The sequence below is a fragment of the Lissotriton vulgaris genome, chromosome 1_1, assembly GCF_964263255.1.
Source record: "Lissotriton vulgaris chromosome 1_1, aLisVul1.2, whole genome shotgun sequence".
Taxonomy (NCBI): domain Eukaryota; kingdom Metazoa; phylum Chordata; class Amphibia; order Caudata; family Salamandridae; genus Lissotriton; species Lissotriton vulgaris.
In genome coordinates this window covers 1,671,153,054-1,671,177,998 of record NC_141685.1, presented here as the reverse complement: position 1 = coordinate 1,671,177,998, position 24,945 = coordinate 1,671,153,054, and the positions used below count along the sequence as shown (strand labels likewise).

The 24,945-nt window shown below is 43.7% G+C and overlaps 1 protein-coding gene across 1 annotated transcript in view; it reads left to right on the top strand.

The window, feature by feature from the left end:
• The window catches only part of LOC147751039 (uncharacterized), a 195,847-nt gene that overhangs the window by 111,907 nt on the left and 58,995 nt on the right, over nucleotides 1-24,945 (top strand). Inside the window, exons 9-10 of the mRNA XM_086932138.1 lie at nucleotides 5,501-5,563; nucleotides 7,209-7,271. Of these exons, the coding sequence (XP_086788264.1) occupies nucleotides 5,501-5,563; nucleotides 7,209-7,271 (126 nt within the window). The remainder of the gene's footprint in view (nucleotides 1-5,500; nucleotides 5,564-7,208; nucleotides 7,272-24,945) is intronic.

The window sequence follows — 24,945 nt, the reverse complement described above, 5'->3', positions numbered from 1 at the left end:
GTTTGTCCAAGATACTTTTGAAGGATTATACAGATTTTGTCAAAATTGCAGAGTTTTCGCTTTTTTAATGCTTTTAGGAAATCACTCAACTTGCACCACGTCATGATTTGAAAATGCTGACAAGAGATACAAAATTCTTGTTCTGAAAAACGAGAAAAATGAAACAAGATAAACGAAATACTAAAATATTTAAATTAATAACATCGCAATACAATTGTAAACGGCCTACTTTCTCTAACAGATACAGAATCACAGGGAATGAATCACAAGTTCTGTGTGTAACCAGGGTCTGGGGTTCTTGTGTACTTAAAAAACCCCAATTCACGAATTAACCTTCGGTGCGGTATATCTTGGTTCTCCGCCTAGTAGGTACATGAAAAGTATCATCATTTGGTGTTTTTTATGCTTTCCTCCACCTGGAGGAGGACCCAAAGGTTTCTTACAGTTGTGATCAGAAAGAGTGAGGGTGAGATTGGATTTTATTGTCTTGAGGATTGGGTAAGATTAAAAGAAAAGGAATGGTACAAAAATAGAAGAGTTACTGTTCTATGGCACCTAGTGAGGGTCGTAGCTGGTCGACATGTTTCAGCCCATTGGTGCCCTGTCGGGTCGGCGGGCGTTCTTCGGGACCACGTAGTGACACTCTACTGTGCAATAACGTGCGGGAGTACTTAGTGCACTTAACCTTTTTCTTGAGTGAACCTGTTTGCTCACTTACGTGTTATAGATGAAATTGTGTCTATGACTGGAGAAAGAAAAAAAGACCATAAAAACAGAACAAAACAACAACTTAAGATCTATTGCGATCTCAGCGTGATAAATAGTGAGGCTTTAAGTTAACTATCTATAAGTATGAGGGATCTCTGAACTACTAAGAGAGGTGGAACTTTACATGAAAAGAAAACTGTAGTCAATGCAGTAATGAGTTACAGAGGTAGCTAACATGTGCATGTTGCGCGTGGTGCCGTTGAGAATGTAAAACAGCCCTTAAGCGCTTTAAAAGCTATTCAGCATATCTAGATTAGTGATGGAAATCAATACCTCATTTAGGAGATGATCATGCTTCATCTAGAGTTAGGCAGCAGGACTCTCTCTGTTAGTGGGAAGTAAAGGGGATAGAGTTTTAACTGTATAATTTACGGCAGAGGGAAGCGTGCCACCGTCTAAAATGGAGGAATACCTTTGTGAGATCATGTCTGCAACTTGTGCTGGCTCTGTCTTCAGTGACCCGGTGACGCAGGCAGGTAGAGGATGCTATTTGTAGATAATAAGTCATTACCAAATAGGTTGGCATAGTTGAAAGACTATGTGTTTCTGTAAGGTGGGTCACCAAATATTTGAATGGGGGTATGTATGTGGGAATGTAATTTGTTTTTTTAATTCTTAAAAAAAGCAGAGTTTTGCTGCTGGACACAGTAAATAGTGCTAAACTGGGATAATGTTAGCAGTTGAATTCTTGTATAACCTAGCTTATTTCAGGTAGATGTTGTTTGACGGATCGTAATAGTTCTTCATCGTCAATGCAAGATTGAGTGCCACGGTATATTATCGTTCAGCCCATCATCATAGGTCTTAAGACGATGGACCCACCTTTGTTCCTTTTAAAAAAGCATGTGTTCCGCGTTGTCATTCTTTGAGGTTAGTATTTCTAGGACCACCCAGCTGATTTCTTCAATTGTGTGTTTGAGGTTGATGAAATGAGTGCTCATTTTGTTGGTTGTTTTGTTGCATTTAATGTTGCTCCGGTGCTCACAGATTCTCTGTTTTACCTTCTGGAATGCCATCCCTATGTATTTCAGGTTACACGGGCAAGTGATCATATAAATGACATAGATGGTATTGTAGTTCGTATGATGTCTCAGAGTCCATTTTAGATCGTTTTTTAGTTGTAAGGTCTTTGTGATTTTTTAAAGTTTTCAGACAGAACAGGACCTGCAGGGACTGTGACCAATTATGGGTGTGAGGTTCCACATGTTAGTTGTTGATTCCATGTTAGGCCTGGCAGGTGGTTGTCTGGTATGCACCAGTAAGTCGCGGATGTTCTTAGTCCTCTTGTTGGCGAATCTTGGTGTAGGCCACTTGAGGGTTCCTGATGTGAGGTTCTGCCAGTTTTTGTTAACAATTTTTTTTACTGTGTTTGAGGGCGTGTTGTACTTAGTAGCACATGTAAGGATGTCTTGTTTTGATCCCTAGTGGTGGTCTCCAGAAGATTGTCTCTGTGTTGGTTTCTTGCTCTCTTTTGACACTTTTGTATTATTTTGTCAGGGTAATCCCTTGCTTTCAGTTTGAGACTCAGGTCTTGCACTTGTGTTTTGTAGTCTTGTATTTTGCTACAGTTGTTTCTGATCCATAAAAATTGACTGTATGGGAGGTGTTTGCTTAGTGGGCGTGGATGAGAACTGTTAAATGAAAGAAGACTATTCTTGGCAGTTGGTTTGTAGAATGTTTTGGTGTTGATGTTGTTGTTTTCTATGTACATGGTAATGTCCAAGAAGTCCAATTTATGTTCCCTCGCAGTGTGCGTGAGTTTGGGAAATTCATCTCTTGTGTTAATCCATCCGTAAAACTCTGGTAGGGGGTCTTGGGTGCCATTCCATATCATGATAACATCGTCGATGTAACGTTTCCAAATAAGAATCTTGGTTTTGAAAGGATTAGTATCATTGAGGATGTATTTGTTTTCAAAATCAAGGACATAGAGCCCTGCTTAGCTTGGGGCAAAAGTACTGCCCATCGATGTCGCTTGGGTCTGTAAGAACAATGTGCCGTTATATTCAAAGACGTTTTCTGTGAGGGCTAGCCGACAAATTCCAGAATAAAATGTCTCGGGTGTTATGCTCCAACTGCTGTGAAAATAGAATGTCCTCAATGGCTTGTTAAGTGTTTTGTTGTGGGAGGCTCGTATATAGACTTTCAATGTCGAGTCCTACCATGCACATCAATCCTTCATGGAATGTTAGTTCTTTCAGTGGGTTGAGCAGATCCCTGGTGTCTTTCAGGTACATGGGAATATTATGGACCAGAGGTCTAAGGTAGTGGTCAATGAATTGAGACAGAGGTTCGAGAATGGAGACTTTGTCGGAGACGATAGGTCGTCCTAGTGAAGGTGTCCTGTTCTTGTTTGTTTTTAGTAACAAGTTGATCTCTGTGTTGTCTACCATCAGCTCAATGATCCGTTGCAGTCTTGGCGTAGGATCCACTGGCAGAATTTTATAGAATTTTTCATCTGATAGAAGGTCTATACATTGTTTGTCGTAGTTGTCTTTTGTTAACAGGACGATTCCTCCACCTTTATTGGCCCGTTTTATTATCAGTCCTTCCTGTTTCTGTAGTTTGTCGAGTGAGTGGCATTCTGGTTTAGTTATATTCATGAAAGGTTTCTTTGCTGGTTCTTTCCGTTTTTCTACTTCATTGAATAATGCTTGTTCAAAACCTTGTATCTCCACAGGTTCGAGATGGTTTGGTGGGCAGAAGGTAGATTTGTTGCGTAGGTTGGTGTCGCCCTCTGTAATGTTGCTCTCCCTGTCTTTGAAGAAAGCTTTGAGTTTTATTTTGCGACAGAATTCTGCTGGTTCACATTGTAGTTTGAACTGATCAAAAGACAGTGTGGGACAAAGCCTAAGCCTTTATTCAGGACTTTCTGCTGGTCTACCATGAATGTCAAGCCTGTCAAGTTCACTATTAACGAGTTGTTGAGCTAGGCCCTGGTCTCTCTTTTGACATACTACGTGTTAAGACTTGGCGATCCTGTTCTGTCTAAATCACGCTTTTTCTCCTTCCGCGGCGGTTGTTGGGGCCTCTCCCTAAAAAGGGCAGTCTATTTGTCTGGAGCGGTGCCAGCGGTAGTGAGCCCTGCATGTAGGGGTTCATCCATCCTGGGAACGGTGGTGCATAAGATTGGAATAGTGGTGGTTGGTGTTCCCCAAATTAGGGTGTTCTCCACGAATTTTGCCATCATTGTGTGAGGCGTCTATTTTGTCCTATGTAGCAGTGTTGATATTGTGCTTCATCACCGCTCCAACAGCACCTAGGCCAAACTCATGCCTGAAACTCTCTATGTATCAAGGTGAAAGGGGGCAGCGGTGGGCAGATTTGAGGATAAAACTAGTTAAACAGTCGCTGAGAAAACCCATTCACAAGCCAATATGATTATGGAATCTACATGTAAACTGATATTATGTAAATTACTCTAGAACAGACACAATTAAACTCACAATTAGTCACTTTAGAAATTTCCTATTGTAAAGGTTTATAAAGAGTATTCAAAGTTTAAAAGCCACAAAACATGACTATTTAATAAATGTTTCAGGAAGTGCGTCTACACTTTATGGCTTTGATTTGAATTCAAGACTTCCCAAAGCAAGGGCAATAGATTCCTTCCCAAGTCAAATGCAGTTGTGTTATTCACACACTAATGTAGTCACGCTGGTTATCACAGCAAAGTGTTTAGGGAGAGATGTAATTGAGTGGAAACAGGAGGATTCTTGGACTGTAAAGGTGCAAATAGAATTCATTTGTAATAGGTTTTTGTAGTGGATGGGTAACCAGTTTCCAAGAAATTTAGTTTTTAGAAGGCAGGGAATGGTAGTCACAGTGAGGTGCCAGCATCGCCCAATTTGTTAAATTGTAAATCGGTGAAAACCCAAAGTCTTGCAGTTGCATTAGTGGAGAAGTGTGGCTCAATGGTTAGAGCGGCAGACCCTGATGCAGAGGTCTGGCCCGGGACCAGGGTTCAATTCCCGCCTCGGCGGGTCTTGGGCTCAATTTCCTCGGACCTATTAATTTTCGCCTCTTTGCCTATTCTAATCATGGGTCCCACTCTGCAACTCTGGGCAATAGCTTGCTTATTCTCCACAACAGCCCCAACAGCGCTGGGATGCCTGGCTTCACCTTGGGGATGCCCAGGAGTGGACATTTCACAGGGAAAAGCCAGGAAGGGTTCCACAGCGGTATGCGTTACAGCGCCAGGACACCCTAGTTGGGGTATTAGTGCGCTTTACAAGTACAAATTGCATTGCAATTGCATTGCATTGACAACAACAGACCACATCATCTCCGGCAATCCTTAGAATAAAAGTTGTTTAGCAAGTTACCTAGGAGTCCTTAGCCTGCTTCATGTTATTCATTGGTAGTAGTAGTAGTAGTAATATAGTTATAATGATTGCCCTTGTTATAGTTATTGTTATAAGTGTCGTTATCAGTATTATAATGAAAATTAATGCTATTCTTTCCATGCACCACTTCACTTGTGTCAACATAAAAGTCTCTTAAATATACAAGTATTCGGTTCCAAACATGTCTTTTGTTGTTGGTGTTGTTTGTGTGTAAACTTATATTAACAAGCTTAGCTGTTGATTTATCCCTTAGCATTATCCTATTAAAAAAGTTTCTCCTAGGCGTGCACACTAGCTATGTAAAGGTTTACTGGAAGAACTGCAGTCGGTTTCGTACTCACCTGCTTTGATATGCACATCTCCATTCACCCATTTTGCCCATATAGGGAGAAATCGGAGGGCCTGGAAAATTAGGATTTCCTGGAATCAACGGGCTGACTGGACCAAAGGTGAGTGGTAAATAAAAAACAATCTCAGTCAACCATAGGAGCACCTCCTACCGAAGTTGAATCGATAAAACTTGGGGCTAGATGCAGGTAAATAGTATTTACAGATTCGTAAATATCAAATTTTACCGATTCCGTTTTTACGAATCAGTAAATGCAATGTAGCTAAAAATTCGGTAAAAATTACTGAATTGTTAAGATTATATTTACCGAATCGGTATTTACCGATTCGGTAATGGCCATTCATTCCTATGGGCCTGGGGGCCCATAGGAATGAATGTCAATTACCGAATCAGTAAATACTGATTCGATAAAAGGGGGAAAACATTGAAGGGTGGCAGGGTGTCACTTTGACACCCTGTTGCACCCCTCAATTGTTTATGGGTGCACATGTATGTCTGCAACATGGCACTGAAGCAATTTGCATTAAATTGCTTTTTTTTTTTGTTATTCACCACCAACTTGTAGTTGGTGGTAAATAACGAATCCTAACATGGGATAAGCACTCGTTTAAGTGCTCCCTACATTAGGAATTCGGTAATTTACCGAATCGGTATTTAAGAAATCGGTAATTTACCGATTCCTTAAATTACCGATTCAGTAAATTACCGAATCCTTAATTTCGGCCCCCTACATAAGAAAAGCCACCGGTCGGTAACGGCCGAAATTCGTTAATTTTGGCCGCTACCGACCGGTAATGGGCCACCTACATCTGGCCCTAAGTCATTTAAACATATTTCCAGAAACAACCAATAATCAACATCATAAATCATTACTGTTCTCTCCACCATCTGAAATTATTATAAAGTACTCTTTTTATTTTGTTAATCCCAAATCATTTGTATTTTCTGAATTTATTCACTTTAAGCGCTAACACCTGAAAGGCCTTCATTTTTGCTATGTTCAGCCGCATTGTTGAAAAATGCTGTAATTTTTTAGGCCTCTACTGGGACCCTCTGAGGCAGAGATGCGCATGGATCCTAAAAAAGTGTCAAGAGAGTCCTCTCTCATCAATGGGAGCTCCTTAGAAAGGTCCTGTGACCCTGTGTATCCACTTTCAAACGGTGCCAAGGGATATAAAAGTATACAATAATACCAGCATGTTAACAGGGAACAGGCGATACCTCATTTTCAAGGGGTAAACCCCATGCAAGTGAAGGAATCCCCTCTTTTCTATGTGTGCTCACTCCAAGAGTATGCCTCCTCCATTTTAAGTAAGGGAAATTGTGACTCTTTCAGTGAATTCTGTCTATTGTTTTTTTTATGAGGTAGCTCATTGGGGTAAGGATCTGTGTTAGGAGAAAGCCACAGCGGTGACAGAGTATCCTTATCGCCAACTTAATGGTCTGTCTCGGAGGATTTTGTTGCGACATTCACATCTTCGAGTGATTTCTGCAGCTATTTTAAAGAAGCGAGTTCTAACTGACTGCCTATCCTTCCAGGAGTTCTATATGTTTTTATCTGGGGTTTTTGTAAAGCGATGTTAATCACCCACCGAATTAACTTCTCTACGTTCACCTTGCAAATCAGAAATCTCCACCTATGCATTATGTTTAAACAGACTACTTCACACACTTGAATGTTGTGTCTATTTTCTGATTGCAGAATTACATTGCCTGATTTTTATATTTTTCTAACCATCCTTTAGGGCGAGCGTGGAATGACGGGCCTAGATGGGCCCAAGGGAGATCCAGGAGAAAAAGGAGAAAAGGTTAGTGCTCTCAAAATAACATTAGATCGGACATCTCGCAGTAGGACATCAGTCATATTTCTCTAACAAAATTATGTGCTGGAAATAACATATACCCTTTTCGCATTGCAAATGCCACTTGTCTTAAGTGTTTAGAAAGAGAACGAGGCAGTGGTGATTACGGCTGGCTCTATGTAAGTGAGCGTTGCAGATTACAAAAAATCATTGACAATTCCAATTGGTCTGGTTTATGAATAAAAGTGCCTTTTGTGCCACTAATAAGGTTAGGCATAAAGCATCATACATGCACTCTGTCACTCATCTTTGCACTGAAGCATCTATTTGTCATTCCATTGACTCATTTTTGCATCCATCCACTAAGTCAACCAGAATAAACACCCACAAACACAACAGTATTTTCAAGGTAAATTAAAAGAATAAAAATAGAAAAAAGAAAAAAGTATGCCATTTAAACACAGAGCAAAAGACACACAATTGAGGCACAGGGTCAAGACTGATTTGCATGTGGCTGGGTTCAAACTGGAATGGCATGGTGAGCAAAAAAACGATGGATTTAGGCCCAGATCTCTGTGTGTGTGTGTGTGTATATATATATATATACATATATATATATATATATATATATATATATATATATATATATATATATATATATATATATATATATATATATATATATATATGTATATATATATATAATGTAATGATTCTTTTCCCCTCAAGATCTTGGCAGAGAGATAAGCCTGTCAGGCCTTCAGAAAAGATTCTAGCAAGAATTGTTACAGTGCAAATCTTTCACCACTCAGATTTGTCTTGATTTCTAACCAAAAACAAAATCCTTCCCTAGAAAGGTAATCTGTGAGATTTCATGGAACAAAATACCTAATTGCAGACTTTAACACAGTGCAAATGCAATCCACCCATAAACGGCTATTAGCTTTAACATATGTGCTACATAGTAAGTGGATCAGGCCTACTGCTTTTGTTGTAAATTCTCATAGTAAACAGATCAGATCTGTTTGCATCTGAAATACCTTTTACTAGTGAACCTGTCAGACCTAAGCTGGTATAAGTGGCTTGTCACCATAACCATCTCACTGTATTAAGCGTAAGTTTCCTACGAGGCAAACATCGAGCATACAGTCATAAAATTATAAAAATATAAAATATTGCAGTTGGGACAGCAAAATATTATTTCTCCTAAGAGGGATTAACAAGGATTCACACAGTGCAAATCTTCTACACCCACAGTTTCTCAGAGGCGGTAACCAACACCAAAACCCTTGCCTAATATGGTAATCTGCGAGATTCCATGTAATAAAATACCTAGTTTCTGGGCTTTAATACAGAGGAATAATGATCCTCCATTAACTGCCTATTGACTATAACATTTACTTTTCACAGGCCTACTGCCTTCGTGAAAACATGTCATAACAAACAACCAGGCCTATAACTTTATCATTGACTTAACACCGTAACCAAACCATACTTACAGTGTTCGGCATAAGCTTTCACTCAAAGCAACCATCAGATCTACCATAATAGAATGAGAAATGTGTACGAAATGACAACTGTGAAAAACATGTAACATCCCTCCTAATAGAACTAATAATGGTTTGTTCAGGTGGGTCACCAACACCAAAACCCTTGTCTACAACGGTAATCTATGAGATTTCATGCAACAAAATACCAGGCTACAGCTATAGCACAGAGTAATAACAATCCTTTCTTCGAGATACATGTAACAAAATACCTGCCGACTGGCTTTAGCAGAGTGCATTAACAATCTAACCGTAATAGCCCATTGTCTTAAACATAAGCTTTCCACAATAAATAAATCAGACTCACTTACTTAGTTATAACATTTCATTAAAAAACAGATCGTACCTAAGGAATGTGGCCCAACTTTTTCCCTATGAACCAATAAGACCCATTGCCTTTATCGTTGTTTTGATACTGAAGTGTTCAAAACTGGGAATAACATGCTTACAGTTGTACAATTACAAATATTTAGAAAATTACAGCTGGCAAATCACTATGCAATACCTCTACATGTGGCCTAACTAGAATCATCACAAAGAAAATCTTCTAATCCAAGGATTTGTCAGAGCAGATGAGCATAACCAAAACCCTTACCAGTATTATGTGGTGATGCTGGTTAGGCTTCACCAGGCAATACTCTCACAATACCCCAAAGATGGTCCTTGGATTCACAATAATAATTCCTTACCTCAGTCCGGACAGAGTGGCAATGAGCAATTAGGCTTTACTAGAAGATGTGTTAAGCATTTCATAATACCAACATGAACGATAGGTAATTGACATGACTCAAGGAAAATCTGAGAACAATTTATAAAAACAAAGCAGATTTTTATGTAAATTTAGACACCAAAACGAAGTCAATCGGATACGTATACCTGGAGTTATGGATTTTGGAAGCAATATTAAATCAGTGCAAAACGTTATTATGGCTGTCAATGGTAAAAAGCACTAGTGACAATCAGTCACTTGCAGGTCGAATTGCGTGGAACCCAAGGAGGGTGAAGGTAATGCAGGTCCCAGGACCAAGCCACGACAGCCAGTTCAATTGTGAATCCCAGATGCAGAATTGTCCTGGCTGTCCTTGGTGCTGTAGTGAGAGCCACGGTAGAGCTGGTTTTACCACTTACAGGGGCTGGTGGGGAACTGATTGCAAAGAAGTTGACAACGAAATCACTGCTGATGTCAGATGAAGGTTTTGTGGAGTTCCTCAATGTGCTGTATCAAGTAAAGGGGATGGTTGTTAGACTGGTGACCAACAAACCCTGACAGCGGTGAGTTCGGCAGAAAGATATTTCAACATCTGGAAGTACGGGGAGAAATGGTGGCCACCTAAAACTTGCTGGAGGTCAGAATTATGTTTCCCACAATACACTGGACCATCTATGTTTAGGTGATCCCTCGGAGGGACTGATGGCCAGCGATTCTTAGGCTCTGGTATGTTGTTTTTACCTGCAGTGTGCAAGGGAAGAGTGCCACTAGTCCAGGGGAATCTGGAGTTGCCTTTGCCTCTCAAAGGAGTCCGTCTGTCTTGGGAATCGAGCTTTGATCCAGGACGAGTTGCAGTCATGCAGTTCCAGGAAGGTAGCCACAGGTGCGGAGTATCACGCCTTTGCTTTGTGCAGATCCTGTTGTCACAGAGATGGGTCTCTTCCTTGTCTTTTGTTGCAAGTCAGATCAGAAATTAGATTCTGGTGTCAGGGGTAGCCCTACAACCCTAGATTTAGGAGCACTAGGTGTGTGAGTGCAGGTGGCCAATGGTCTTCTAGCCCCAGCGGCCAATACGCCCCTGAGTTGAAAACATCTGGGGGATGGGTCACCTTTTCTACCCAGAACCCTCTATTACACCACATTTAAAAATGGCAGAAGTCTTTTTCAGCTATACAGACCAGGTAGCCCACCCAAGAGGTGTGGCTAGCCTACTGGGGGTGTACACATCCTGAATATTATCTACAATTCCCACCTGCCTGGGTGAAAATGTGCCTGATGGGATGGGGGGCTGTTTTCTCCTTTGGGAGGCATCCTGGATGCATTTCATAGGCGGTGAAGTCTTTGAAGCTCCCCGCGTTGATGTGCCACTACACTAGCCAACCTGTCAGGGAGAGAGGTGTGACCCCTTCCCATCCATTCCATTGTTTCTGACTCTGGGAGAGTTCACAGCCCCTTTTAGGGGGCAAATTCCTGTCTTGGCAGCAACAGCTGTGACTTGGCAGCCAGAGCACAAGAAACACTCGGGCAGCCAGGTGGGCAACCTCTAACGTAGCCACCTGGGTGCCTGTCACATCGTCGTCTGCACACGATTTGCATCAGGGGTGATTAGGAATGTTGTTTGATACCAAACATGACATATTTTGTGGTACCAAAATGGAGCTGCCAACCTCAGGTTTGCCCGAGTGCCAGCCCATGTTATCCTATCGACCACCTATCACTTACAGTAGTCTTTAATTGTAAAGGCTGCAATAGGGACATATAAGCTTGCATTTACATGCTGACCCCTTTAATGTAATACCCCCTGACTCCTGGGCTCAGGAAGCCTTCCTTAGGGTTGACTGGCATATATTAGAAATAGTGCATTGGCTTTGCCACACATGGTTAGGGCAAAGTCGAGTTCAAGCAGTTTGCCCTGCTCCTACAGTCTGCAATGGCAGGCCTGCTGTCAGTCATTTACTTGGGTCACTCAAGGTGGCACAAACAATGCTTTAGGCCCTGGTGACCCCTTTAACACCCGTTCCCTGGGTACCACTGGTACCATATACTAGGGATCTACAAGGGGGTTAAAGTCCTTGCTAATTGCTGTTACCAAGTCGCATGTATCAGTTTAAGGGAGAGAGCAGTGGCACTGGGGCCTGGGTCCCAGGTTCAGTGCACTGGAGTCGAAAAACAGCATCCAGTAGTCCAAATGGGAGAAAAAAGTGGGCAAACATCTGTAAAAAAACCCTGTTTTCTTACAAACCTCATATACAAAGCAGACCTACTGGCTTTGTCAAAAAGTCACCAATAACTATAATCAAATGTATATTTTATAAATTAACACATTGTAATGCTTATTAATGGTGATCGTTGAATCCAGTATAGAGTGTGTTGCTGTAGTCTAGCTTGCTGGTGATAAGGGCTTGGGTGGTGGTTCTGCGATTGTTGGTGTGGAGACATTTGTAGATCTTCTTGAGCATCTGGAGTGTGGGGAAGTAGGAAAGATAGACTGCATTCACTTTGCTGGTCATGGTGAGTTGTTTGTCTATTACTATTACAAGGTCCTTTGCATGGGTTGCCAAGAGGGGTGTGGGTCTGAGTTGGGCAGGCCACCATGTGGAATCTCAGAGTGAGGGTTATTTGCCAAAGATTACTACTTCAGTCTTGACTGTGTTGAGCTTGCGGCAGTTGGTTTTCATCTATCTGGTGACGTTTGTCATGCAGGGAAAGAAATTGGTCCAGGTGTTTGGTGTCCTGTCAGAGAGGGAGAGTATGAGGAGGTATTATCAGCGAAGGATATGATTTTGATTCCATGGGTTTCGATGAGGCTGGCAAGTGGAGTCATGTAGGCATTGAACCGGGTGGGGATGAGTGAGGATCTTTGGGGACTCTGCAGATAAAGTTGACATCGCTCAATGTAAAGGGTGCCAGGTTGAACGATTGGGTGCATCAAGAAGGAGCTAATTCCAATGAAGTGTGGGTCCTTGGAGGACAGCCTCGTGCAGCCATTGTATAAGGATATTTACAACAAGGGGTGGTGAGGGACAGAGTCTCTGAATTAAACAGAATACTCTCACCCAGTCAAGAGATCAGGGCTAGATCCAACACCGTTTTTTTAGCTCACTGCACCATCCCAGTTTCAGAACCTGGCTGTATGCAAATTAGTCTGTTCCTGTCCCAGTGCATGATGGGAACAGGGCAAACCAAACTACAAAAGCCAATTCTTACACTGGGAAGGAAACAAGCTACCAGGGACCGGTTTCTGGCATTTCAGCCGTCTTCGGCCCGGCTTGCTTGAATCCTGATGGTGCAATGAGCAAGGGACTCACATCTGAGTATACCCTTCCACGCTTAGGGTGGACAAAAATATTTACAACAAGGGGTGGTGAGGGACAGAGTCTCTGAATTAAACAGAATACTCTCACCCAGTCAAGAGATCAGGGCTAGATCCAACACCGTTTTTTAGCTCACTGCACCATCCCAGTTTCAGAACCTGGCTGTATGCAAATTAGTCTGTTCCTGTCCCAGTGCATGATGGGAACAGGGCAAACCAAACTACAAAAGCCAATTCTTACACTGGGAAGGAAACAAGCTACCGGGGACCGGTTTCTGGCATTTCAGCCGTCTTCGGCCCGGCTTGCTTGAATCCTGATGGTGCAATGAGCAAGGGACTCACATCTGAGTATACCCTTCCACGCTTAGGGTGGACAAAAATATTTACAACAAGGGGTGGTGAGGGACAGAGTCTCTGAATTAAACAGAATACTCTCAACCAGTCAAGAGATCAGGGCTAGATCCAACACCGTTTTTTAGCTCACTGCACCATCCCAGTTTCAGAACCTGGCTGTATGCAAATTAGTCTGTTCCTGTCCCAGTGCATGATGGGAACAGGGCAAACCAAACTACAAAAGCCAATTCTTACACTGGGAAGGAAACAAGCTACCGGGGACCGGTTTCTGGCATTTCAGCCGTCTTCGGCCCGGCTTGCTTGAATCCTGATGGTGCAATGAGCAAGGGACTCACATCTGAGTATACCCTTCCACGCTTAGGGTGGACAAAAATATTTACAACAAGGGGTGGTGAGGGACAGAGTCTCTGAATTAAACAGATCACCCAGTCAAGAGATCAGGGCTAGATCCAACACCGTTTTTTAGCTCACTGCACCATCCCAGTTTCAGAACCTGGCTGCATGCAAATTAGTCTGTTCCTGTCCCAGTGCATGATGGGAACAGGGCAAACCAAACTACAAAAGCCAATTCTTACACTGGGAAGGAAACAAGCTACCGGGGACCGGTTTCTGGCATTTCAGCCGTCTTCGTTCGTTCGTTCATCACCACCCCCTTTTCTGAATTGTATAAGGATGGCCTAGGAGATGGTGCTGAAGACTGTGAAAAGGTCCAGTAGAATGAGGGCTGCGTGAGATGTTACCTTTGTCCATGAGCATCTGATTGTCATTCGTGGTGGTGATGAGGGCAGTCTCTGCAATCTGGGTAGGTCTGAATCTGGATTGAATAGTTTTGAGGTAGTTGTCATTTATGTGGATTGCTAGGCATTTGTTTATAATTTTTCCATTACTTTTTCTAGGTAGGGTAGCAGGAAGATAAGTCCACAGTTGGCTAGCATCTTCAGGTCTGCTGAGGGTTTCTTGTGGAGGGGGAGTACTGTGGCATGTTTCCAAACATCTAGGTCGGTGGCTGTGATGATTGAGACAATCAGAATCGGGGTGAGCGCGGCACAGATGGCGGTCCAAGACCCTACATAAAAAAATGGTGAGGGCAGGGCTCCGGCAATGGTCTGGAGCTCAAGGACTGCATAGTTGGTGCGGCTTCTTGAGTAGTGATGGTCGGCCAGGCAGTCAGGGTGGTCTGCTGGGTGTTGGTTGAGATGGTCAAGAGTTGTATGAGGGTGAAAGGGTCTTGTTGGGGCCCAAACTTGTCATATAGATGCTGGTAATCTTACTGCTAAAAAATAGGAACAGCTGGGGGCAGAGGTCATGAGAGGGGGGTATGCTAGGGTGGATCCTGTTGAAGTTTGGACGTATGCCCCTCCGGGGATTCGCCCTTTTAGTTACAAGGTTCTTTTTTCATTGTTTGTTTAACATGAGGCACATTGACTTCCCCACTAGACGCTGCCCGCTGCCCCCCCGGGGTCCTTCTCATGGCATGGTGCGGATAGGTTTTACGCAGTTACATGACACACAATAATATCTTGACATGGAACATCCGGGGTATGCACACACCGGCGCTGCGCTACTCGGTTTTCTCCTATATGCAAAGGCACGGGGTGGGGATTGTCCTCCTTCAGGAGACACACATGACACAGACTGAGCTAGGCACATTGCGTAGGCGCTGGCGGGGGCAAATACACGGCACCACCTTTTTAGCACACGCACGGGGCACGTTGATATGGGTAAGAGCTGGTGTCCCCTTCAATTGTCAAGACGTGCACGCGGACCCTGAGGGTAGATACTGCCTGGTGCGGGGAAGGTTAAATGGTCAGGAACTCTTGCTAGGCTCCCTGTACGCCCCCAACACGAATCAGGCCTCATTTTTAGAGTCCCTAAACCAGGTCCTCCACCCAAATGCTAGCATCCCTTGGCTGATAGGTGGGGACTTCAACATGGTGTTAGATGTCGGATTGGACCGCTCTTTCCCCCCGCTCCGCGCTACGACCGTGATGTCCACTGCGCAGGCGTTCGGAGGCTGGCTCGCACACTGGGGGATACAGGACATATGGCGGATGCAGCACCCCGGAGACAAAGTATACTCATACTACTCCCCTGTGCACGACTTACATGTCAGGCTGGACCGGATAGTTGGCTCACAGTCACTGCTCCCCTTGCTTGCTGAGTCGGAATACTTGGGGAAGACACACTCTGACCACAACCCCCTACGGCTCCAGCTTAACTGGGAGGCGGACCGCCCACCTGTGCCTACTTGGAGGCTCCAGCCGGCTGCGCTGGAGGACCCTGAGTTTTGCTCCTCACTAGGTACAGCGGTTTTGAACTACTTTGACACTAATGAGGGGACTGCAAGCAGTGCGGCGGTGGAATGGGACGCACACAAATCGGTCATAAGGGGGCACTGTATGGGGACCTCATGGAATATTCGCAAGCAGCTGTCCACTTCCCTCACGCACTTGGAAAATGAGCTACTGCAGCACGAGAGGGAGGGCGAGGGGAGCGGGCCGCGATCGCAAACCCTAGGTGACATGCGAGCTTCGCACGCAACCCTTATAGAACGGTTGAGATGTCACAACTACGCGGCGCACCCAGCAGAACGCATGCCAAGGCAGACAGAGCCGGACGACTGCTAGCCTGGTTGATTCAAAAGGAGGACCGGGGAACCCCAATCGGAGCTTTGCACACGCTGGAGGGGCGGATGCTATACACGCAGCGCGAGATACACCATGCCCTGGTTGGGCACTACGTGCAGCTGTACCGGGCTCGGGGCACTGGTCCTGTAGGTGTGCTGGGAGATTTCCTAGACCTGGTCACCTTTAAGCATGGGCGAATTTTGAGAATCTGGCGTTCGCAAATTTTGCGAATTTGCGAACTCGCAATCCGCAAAATCCGCGAATTCTCGCAAATTTGCGGATTTTCTTTTTTTTTGTGTTCGCAAGGATTTCTGCCAGTTCGCGAGGGTTTTGTACCAGTTCGCAATTGCGAACTTACATGTCTGCTCGCAACGGTCGCGATTATGTTGTTTCTACGTCTGGTTCATCATCACAGGTTCCCAGCACCCTCTGTTTCACCCCTGCCACCCTTTGTTTCACCCATGCCACCCTCTGGTACATCAATGCCACCCTCTGGTTCATCATCACTGTAGATTAAGGGGGGGAAAAAGCAAGCACACCTGCCCTGCTTCAACTGACATGAATTAATTTGGGGTTGATTTATTAATGTGTCACTGTTTTAAAATTCCAGTCTGGCACCTGCTTCCTTATCTGTAATTTGCTTTCTGTTGCAGTGCAATTTTTTTTTCCAGGACCTTTGTGGCCTACTTGTAGCTATTCTATGAGCCTGCTGAGAGGGTCAGAGCAGGGTCATACAATTGTTGCAACTAGCAACTGAACTCTGGAGGGGCCCCAGTCAGGAAGCACTACAGGGAATGGTTACTAATGATGAGTTTGAACTTTTGCACCTGCTGAATGCTTTCACTTTTGCAAAACTCGTTTTTCTGCAGAACAGCATTACAGCAACTGTAATGCCCCAAACAAGCTTACTTGTGAAAGTTGATTTCTAATCCAAAAGTGATCCAAAGAAAGTCAAAAGGCCTCAAATCCAAAAAAGTGCAGGCAAAGGTCAACCTGAGGAGTTATTCTGATAAAAATCATCATTTTCAGAAGGTCTATGCTGCTTGCTAGTGGATTTCTTGTGCAGAATTGCAATTTTTGTAATTTCCCGAGAGCGAGATTGTTGCTGCCCGCCGCACCTACATATTCGCAATTGCGAACTTACACCGCACGCCGCAAAATTGTATCACCAAGAAAAAAAAATCTGCTGCGTGCGAATTTGCGGATTTTCGGTAAATTCGCGAGCGTTCGCGGATTGCGAATTTACCGAAAATCCGCAAAATCCGCGAGCGGAACGGATTTTCCGCCCATGCTTAGTCACCTTGCCGTTGGTTCCCGAGGACCATCAAGACTCCCTAGACGCACCCCTCACACTAGAGGAGGTGGGCGATGCTATCCAGTCCCTAGCAACAGGGAAGACACCGGGACCTGCCGGCCTGCCGGCCGAATACTATAAAGCCTACAGAGACACCCTGGCTCCCTTACTCTTACGCACGTATATGATGAAAGATCACTCCCCACTTCCACGCAAGAGGCATTCCTGGTCTCTCTGCCCAAGCCTGATCGGGATCCAGTGAACTTGGGCTCGTACAGGCCGCTGGCAATGCTTAATGTGGAATACAAGATCTTAGCAAAGATGCTGGCCAAACGGCTGGCGCCAGTGGTCCCACATCTGGTGCACGCTGACCAGAACGGATTTGTGCCAGCACGGTAAACGTTCCTGAACCTCAGACGGTTCTTCGGAGTAGCAGCTGAAGCGGCGGGGAGGTGGCCGAGGGCAGGTTGCCTAATGATTGACCTGGAGAAGGCTTTTGACAGCTTGGAGTGGGGATACTTAGCTGAGGTGCTGGCGCGCTTTGGGTTCGGTGTGGACTACCTGCAGATGGTTGACCTCCTCTATAAAAGACCTGTAGTGCGCGTGAGATTGGGCCCATACATCTCGGAGGAGGTGGTGGTGGGCAGGGGCACCAGACAGGGCTGCCCCCTGTCACCCCTTCTGTTCGCGCTGGCCATAGAGCCTCTGGCGGCGGCACTGTGGCAGACCCTTAGCACGGGCATTCCCTTAGGAGATGCTGTGCATCAGGTCTCGCTATATGCTGATGACCTGCTGGTGTTCATTAAGGACGTGCACAATATACCGGAGCAACTGGCCCAACTCCTGGACAGGTTTGCTGAAGTCTCTGGACTTCGGGTAAACGTAGCTAAGTCCTGTTTGTATGCGTTCAGCAGTGAGGTGGAAGACCCAGAGTTCCGCCTAGGAGACACGAGGGTCCAATGGAGAGCTGACACCTTCAAATACCTGGGGATTCAGATCTACCGCCAACCAACTGACCTGTTTGATGGGAACCAGGGGCGGGCGGTGACAGAGCTCAAGTCCCAGATAAGCTTTTGGTCCACACTCCCGCTGACAATCTCGGGTAGAGTGGCGCTGACCAACATGATCATGCTTCCCCGGCTTCTCTACTACTTTGTTAACTTGCCTTTGTTCGTCCCGGCCTCTTTCTTTTCTAAACTCAACATGGTCCTTCATGATTTCATCTGGGGCACGTCTAGACATCGGTTGGGGCTGCCAAAGCTGTTCTTACCGACAGACAGAGGAGGGCTGGCTGTCCCCTGCTTTGAGCACTACTACCTGGCTGCGCAGCTGCAATGGATTGCCCGCTGGTTGGCAGACAGGGGTAGGGAAGACACTGCCTCGACCGAACCACCATACTCTTTAAGCCGCATCGTTGCTCTCTTTCACCCACTGGCGCCGCCCGAGAAACCCAAACCGCCGTTACTGGCGGTAGCCTACAAATGCTTCCACAGAACCCTATTCCTCACCCGACAGGTGTCCCCATATGCACCTGCTATACCATTAGAAGGCTCCATTAGAGCGGGGGGGGGGTGAACACACACCCTTTGCTGGAGCAGTGGGGAGAGGCCGATGTTCGGACACTGGGGGACCTGTATAGGGACGGAACGTTGGTGGCTTACGACACGTTGATAGCTGAAGACGGATTGCCGCCTGGGGGGTTTCTGGTGCACCGCTCGCTAGTGGCAAAGATGGCGGCCCGATGGGGTGATATGGCGGCGGAGCCTGCACAGCATCTTACAATGCAATACCTACACGTTATGGGGAGAGGTAGGCACTTGGTCCGCTGGTTCGCTGCATCGCTGCGGGCGCACACGGAGGATAGCCTAGCCCCGCTCAGAGGCAAGTGGGAGCAAGACATGGACAGGGTGCTTATCGATAAGGAGTGGGAGTGGCTCCTTAGGAGCCTGGTACGTATCCCCTGAAACATGCGCATGCGTCAGATACAGCTTTTCATTGTCCATAGAGCCTACCTTACGCTGAGCTAATCATTAGGTATTTTCACCGCTCTGACGCGTCTTGCCCTAGGTGCGATGAGCTAGATGCGGGGCTGGTTCACCTTCTGTGGAGCTGCCCCAGACTGGTCATCTACTGGCGTGAGATAGGCGAGGCGTTCGGGGCATGCACGGGCCGCGTCATTCCCTTCAACTGGCCTGAGTACCTTCTGCACCAATTCAAGAGGAGGCCGCAAGATAAGGCTTCGTCCTGCTTTCTAGATCTGGGTCTGGTGGTGGCTAAGCGACTGCTAACGAGGCGATGGAAGGCGCGCGAGCTGCCTGCTTTGCAAGTGTGAGTAGCCTCCCTTAAGGCATGGGCGCGGGTGGAATGGATAGCCATAAGACGGGAGGAGACAGTCGGGCTTCGGACAGAACCCATGGCGGAAAGGTGGGAGTGCATGCTTAGAGCCTTGTGGCCGCCGGAGGACGCGGACACGCAGGATACTAGAGCAGCCTAATCAGCTGCCCCGGATGGTCACGCATGCCGCGGGCTCCTCTACTGTCAGGGCGTGTTGCTGCACTGGGCCTGTCCGCGTCTGGACGCACAAGACTGAGATGCGTACATGCTTGCACACAATGACACCCATGGGGTGGGACGTCGGGGTGGGGGGGCGGGGGCGGAAGGGGATGAATAACATGATGTGGTTGTGCCGCAATAGTTTGAAAGTTTGAATGTTTGCATTAACAGTTAGATTACTGTCATCTCTATGTGTAAGTACACAGTAGTGGGATTCACCTCATGATTCTGTGATTATGTTATTGTGCACAATTGGGCTGGCAGGAAGCCGTGCAACACTCCAGAGGACTCCGGGGCACAACCCTGCGTGTATGTACCGAGCCATAACACACGCGCTGCCCGAATGTGTTAGTGTAAACATGGCCTCAGGACTGTACAACAAGCCGATCTGTGAAATGTTAACAATGCACTGGTGCGCCTGGATTGTCCTGTTAAAATATCTGAATATTGCACTGCCTTTCGAATACTATAAAAATGCTAATAAAATAGATTTGACAAAAAAAAAATGAGAGGGGGGTATGCTAATGGAGCTAGCTGCCAGAGAGGTGAAGCCTTTTACAATAGTGAAGAAATCTTTTGCACATTTGGTGTTGCTTTCGATGCAGTCAGTGAGCATGGAGAGTTTGGTGGCTCTAATTTGCTGATGGTAACATTTGAGGGTGGATTTGAAGGTGCTATTGTTTGAGCCATCCCAACTTTGTCTCCATCTGTGATGAAATTGCTTGCAGTGATGTTAAGTTAGCCTGCGTGATTTTAATTCCTGTGTGCTTATAGTTAGGGCTGGGCATAGTTCGCGAAGTAGCACTACACGAAGCTACGCAAAGTGCACTTCGCACTATGCAAAGCACTACGCGAACTGCGTAGCACTACGCAAACTGCGTAGTACCCTGTACTCACTGTGCAAGATGCCGTTTTCAATGATTGCACAGTGCGTACAAGCACCCGGCACTGTGCAATCATTGAAAACGGCATCTTGCACAGTGCGATCTGTAGTTTTCTGCCGCCGAGTAGATTGTTACTCGAGCGGCAGCTTTCTCAACCCCGACTGGTAGTTTCTCATCGCGAGCGGTCGTGGGCATACACGACCACTCGCAATGAGAATCCTTGAGAATCTTGCCGGGAGGTTTATTTTCCATGCTCACGATTGGCAACTTGATGTTGCTGATCGCGAACGAGGAAAAAGTCTCGCCGGGATGTCATTTTGCTTGCTCGCGGTCGCCAACTTGACTTTGAGGACCGCGAGCAAGCAAAAAATGACCGCTGCACTACGCTACACTATGCTACGCGTGTTTGCACTGTGCTACATGCAAACGTGGCAAACTACCCGAGCGTAGCGTAGTGCTTTGCCCAGGGTGGATCACTGACACAACATCGACAGCTAAAATATCGAGAGGACAAAATATCGAAGTAAAAATATCGACTGGAAAAAATATCGACTTCCTATCTTCAAACAGATAAGTCCAAAAATATCGACTCCAAAATATCGAGTGTAAAAAATATAGACTGTCAAAATATTGATTTTTTTAAATGTCTTAAAAGTAAATTAAAAGTAATTTAATAATAAATTAAATTAATGTAAACATATTTAAAATACTTAAATAAACGTAAAATTAAGAAATATTTGATGTAACTAAAAAAATATATATTTTAAATACATATATATATATGTATATATATATATATATATATATATATATATATATATATATATATATATATATATATATATATATATATATATATATATATATATATATATATATATATATATACATACATATTATTTACAAAACATATACAATATTTTTACCATAGGATAGCGAAAGGGTTAAATTTACTGTAACGACTCCAGTGAGTGCAACTGTAGGGAAAGCATTGGATAGCGTAGGGGTAAAAATTTACTATTCCCACTCCAGAGACTGCAACTGTAGGGAAAGCGCTGGATAGCGTAGGGGTAAAAATTACTATTCCCACTCCAGAGAGTGCAACAGTAGGGAAAGTGTTGGATAGCGTAGGTGTAAAAATTACTATTCCCACTCCAGAGAGTGCAACAGTAGGGAAAGCATTGTATAGCGTAGGGGTAAAAATTACTATTCCTACTCCGTAGAGTGCAACAGTAGGGAAAGCGTTGGATAGCGTAGGGATAAAAATTACTATTCCCGCTCCAGTGAGTGCAACAGTAGGGAAAGCGTTGGATAGCGTAGAGGTTAAAATTACTATTCCAACTACAGTGAGTGCAACAGTAGGGAAAGCGTTGGATAGCGTAGGGGTAAAAATTACTATTCCAACTCCAGAGAGTGCAACAGTAGGGAAAACGTTGGATAGCGTAGGGGTAAAAATTACTATTCCCACTCCAGTGAGTGCAACAGTAGGGAAAGCGTTGGATAGCGTAGGGGTTAAAATTACTATTCCACCTACAGTGAGTGTAACAGTAGGGTAAGCGTTGGATAGCGTAGGGATAAAAATTACTATTCCAACTCCAGAGAGTGCAACAGTAGGGAAAACATTGGATAGCGTAGGGGTAAAAATTACTATTACCACTCCAGAGAGAGCAACAGTAGGGAAAGCGTTGGATAGCGTAGGGGTAAAAATTACTATTCCCACTCCAGTGAATACAACAGTAGGGAAAGCGTTGGATAGCGTAGGGGTAAAAATTACTATTCCCACTCCAGCGAGTGCAACAGTAGGGAAAACATTGGATAGCGTAGGGGTAAAAAATTACTATTACCACTCCAGAGAGTGCAACAGCAGGGAAAGCGTTGGATAGCATAGGGGTAAAAATTACTATTCCCACTCCAGCGAGTGCAACAGTAGGGAAAGCGTTGGATAGCGTAGGGGTTTAAATTACTATTCCAACTCCAGTGAGTGTAACAGTAGGGTAAGCGTTGGATAGCGTAAGGGTAAAAATTACTATTCCCACTCCAGTGAGTGGAACAGTAAGGAAAGCGTTGGATAGCGTAGGGGTAAAAATTACTATTCCAACTCCAGTGAGTGCAACAGTAGGGAAAGCATTGTATAGCGTAGGGGTAAAAATTACTATTCCCACTCCAGTGAGTGCAACAGTAGGGAAAGCGTTGGATAGCCTAGGGGTAAAAATTACTATTCCAACTCCAGTGAGTGCAACAGTAGGGAAAGCTTTGGATAGTGTAGGGGTAAAAATTACTATTCCCACTCCAGTGAGTGCAACAGTAGGGAAAGCGTTGGATAGTGTAGGGCTTTAAATTACTATTCCAACTCCAGTGAGTGCAACAGTAGGGAAAGCGTTGGATAGCGTAGGGGTAAAAATTACTATTCCCACTCGAGTGAGTGCAACAGTAGGGAAAGCGTTGGATAGTGTAGGGGTAAAATTACTATTCCAACCACATTGAGTGCAATAGTAGGGCAAGTAAATACTTCTTATTTAGATATAACTAATATAAATAGTAACACCAATTACAAATTAATTAAAATATTTTACAATTGTGTTAAATATATTAAATAATCAATTTAAAATACAAATAAAAATTATTTATTAATAAAAATTACCTACTAATACTAATTATTTACCTATTAATAATAAAATAATTAACAATTTTAAAGTATTTTGAAAAATTAACTCAATACATTTTTTATTCAAAAATGTAATTACTTACAATTACATTACTTCACAAGCTATTCCCCTAAAAACACACAGCCCACTACAGAAATTAATTTAATAAAAGTAACATAATTATCAATTAATCAATTACAATAAAGCACGAAATATATTTCAATTATTTACAAATTAATAATTAATTTACAACTAATTCTAAATAAATACCAAAAATTAACATAACATGTTTAATTAATTATAATGAAATTACTTCACACCCTATGCCCCTATAAACCACAACCCACTACAGAAAATAAATTACTAAAATTAACATATTTATCAATTATTCAATTACATTTAATTACCAATTATTTTTAATTAATTGCCAATCAATTATTAATTATCAATTAAGTCTAAATAAATACCCACAAATTAAATTACATATTTAATTAATTATAATAAAATTACTTCCCACCCTATCCCCCTATAAACCCACAACCCGCTACAGAAAAAAAAAATAATAACATTAACATATTTATCAATTAATCAATTAAAATTGATTAGCAATTATATTTAAAATATTTACCAATTAATAATAATTTAACAATTAATTGTAAATAAATAGCAATAAATAAAATAACATATTTAATTAATTATAATTAAATTACTTCACACTTTATTCCCCTATAAACCCACTACCCGCTACAAAAAATATATTACTAAAAATAAAATATTGATTAATTAATCAATTAAAATTAATTAGAAATTATATTTTAATTAATTACCACCCTTTTCCCTTATAAACCCACAACCCGCTACAGAATTATATTACACAAAAATTAAATATTAATATTAAATTACCTTAAATTCGATATTTTTGTTGTCTATGTTCTGTCTAGTCGATATTATGTCCATTCTATATTTTTGAATCGATATTTTTGCTATTCTAGTTGATATTAATTTTTTCTAGTTGATATTTGTAAAGTCTATATTATGGCTAGTCGATATTATGTCTATTCTATATTTTTGACTCGATATTATGTCTAGTCGAAATTAAAAACTCGATATTTTGACTAGTTACCGCCCAGGGTTACTTATAGTCTTGTTCCCATGACTTTGTTGGCTTTGAGATGATCCAGGGTGTCTGTGCAGGTGGTGATCCAGTCATTAACATTGGAGACGGATTCAGGGACATTGTTGCTGTGTCAAGGCTGGTGGTGTAGGAGTTCAGAAGACCAGGATGCTTCTGAGATCATGTTCTAATCCTGTAGTGAAGATTTGATAATGGTGTTTCTCCTGGGTTATGGGATGTGTATGCTGAAGTTTAATCAATCAATACAGGGTTTTGTAGAGAGTACTACTCACCTGTGAGGGTCCTAAGGCAGTGGGGGGTGGGGGGGCTGAGCAGCTCCGTAGGGTAATTCGAAGAGCCTGGTCTTGAGGTCCTTTCTGAATTGGTGCAGTGTTGGGCTTCGTCTGAGGTGTAGGGGGAGTTTGTTCCAGGTCCTGGCAGTGAGGTAGGAGAATGATCTTCCACCTGCTCTGGTCCTGGGGAAACACGGGACGATGGCTAGGGCGAGGTTGGCTGAGCAGAGGTTTCTCTTGGAGACAAGGAAGGAGATTCTGTCATTGAGGTATTGGGGTGCAGTGTTGTGCAGGACTTTGTAGGCGTGTGTGAGCAGCTTGAAGGTTGTTCTTCTTTTGACTAGTAG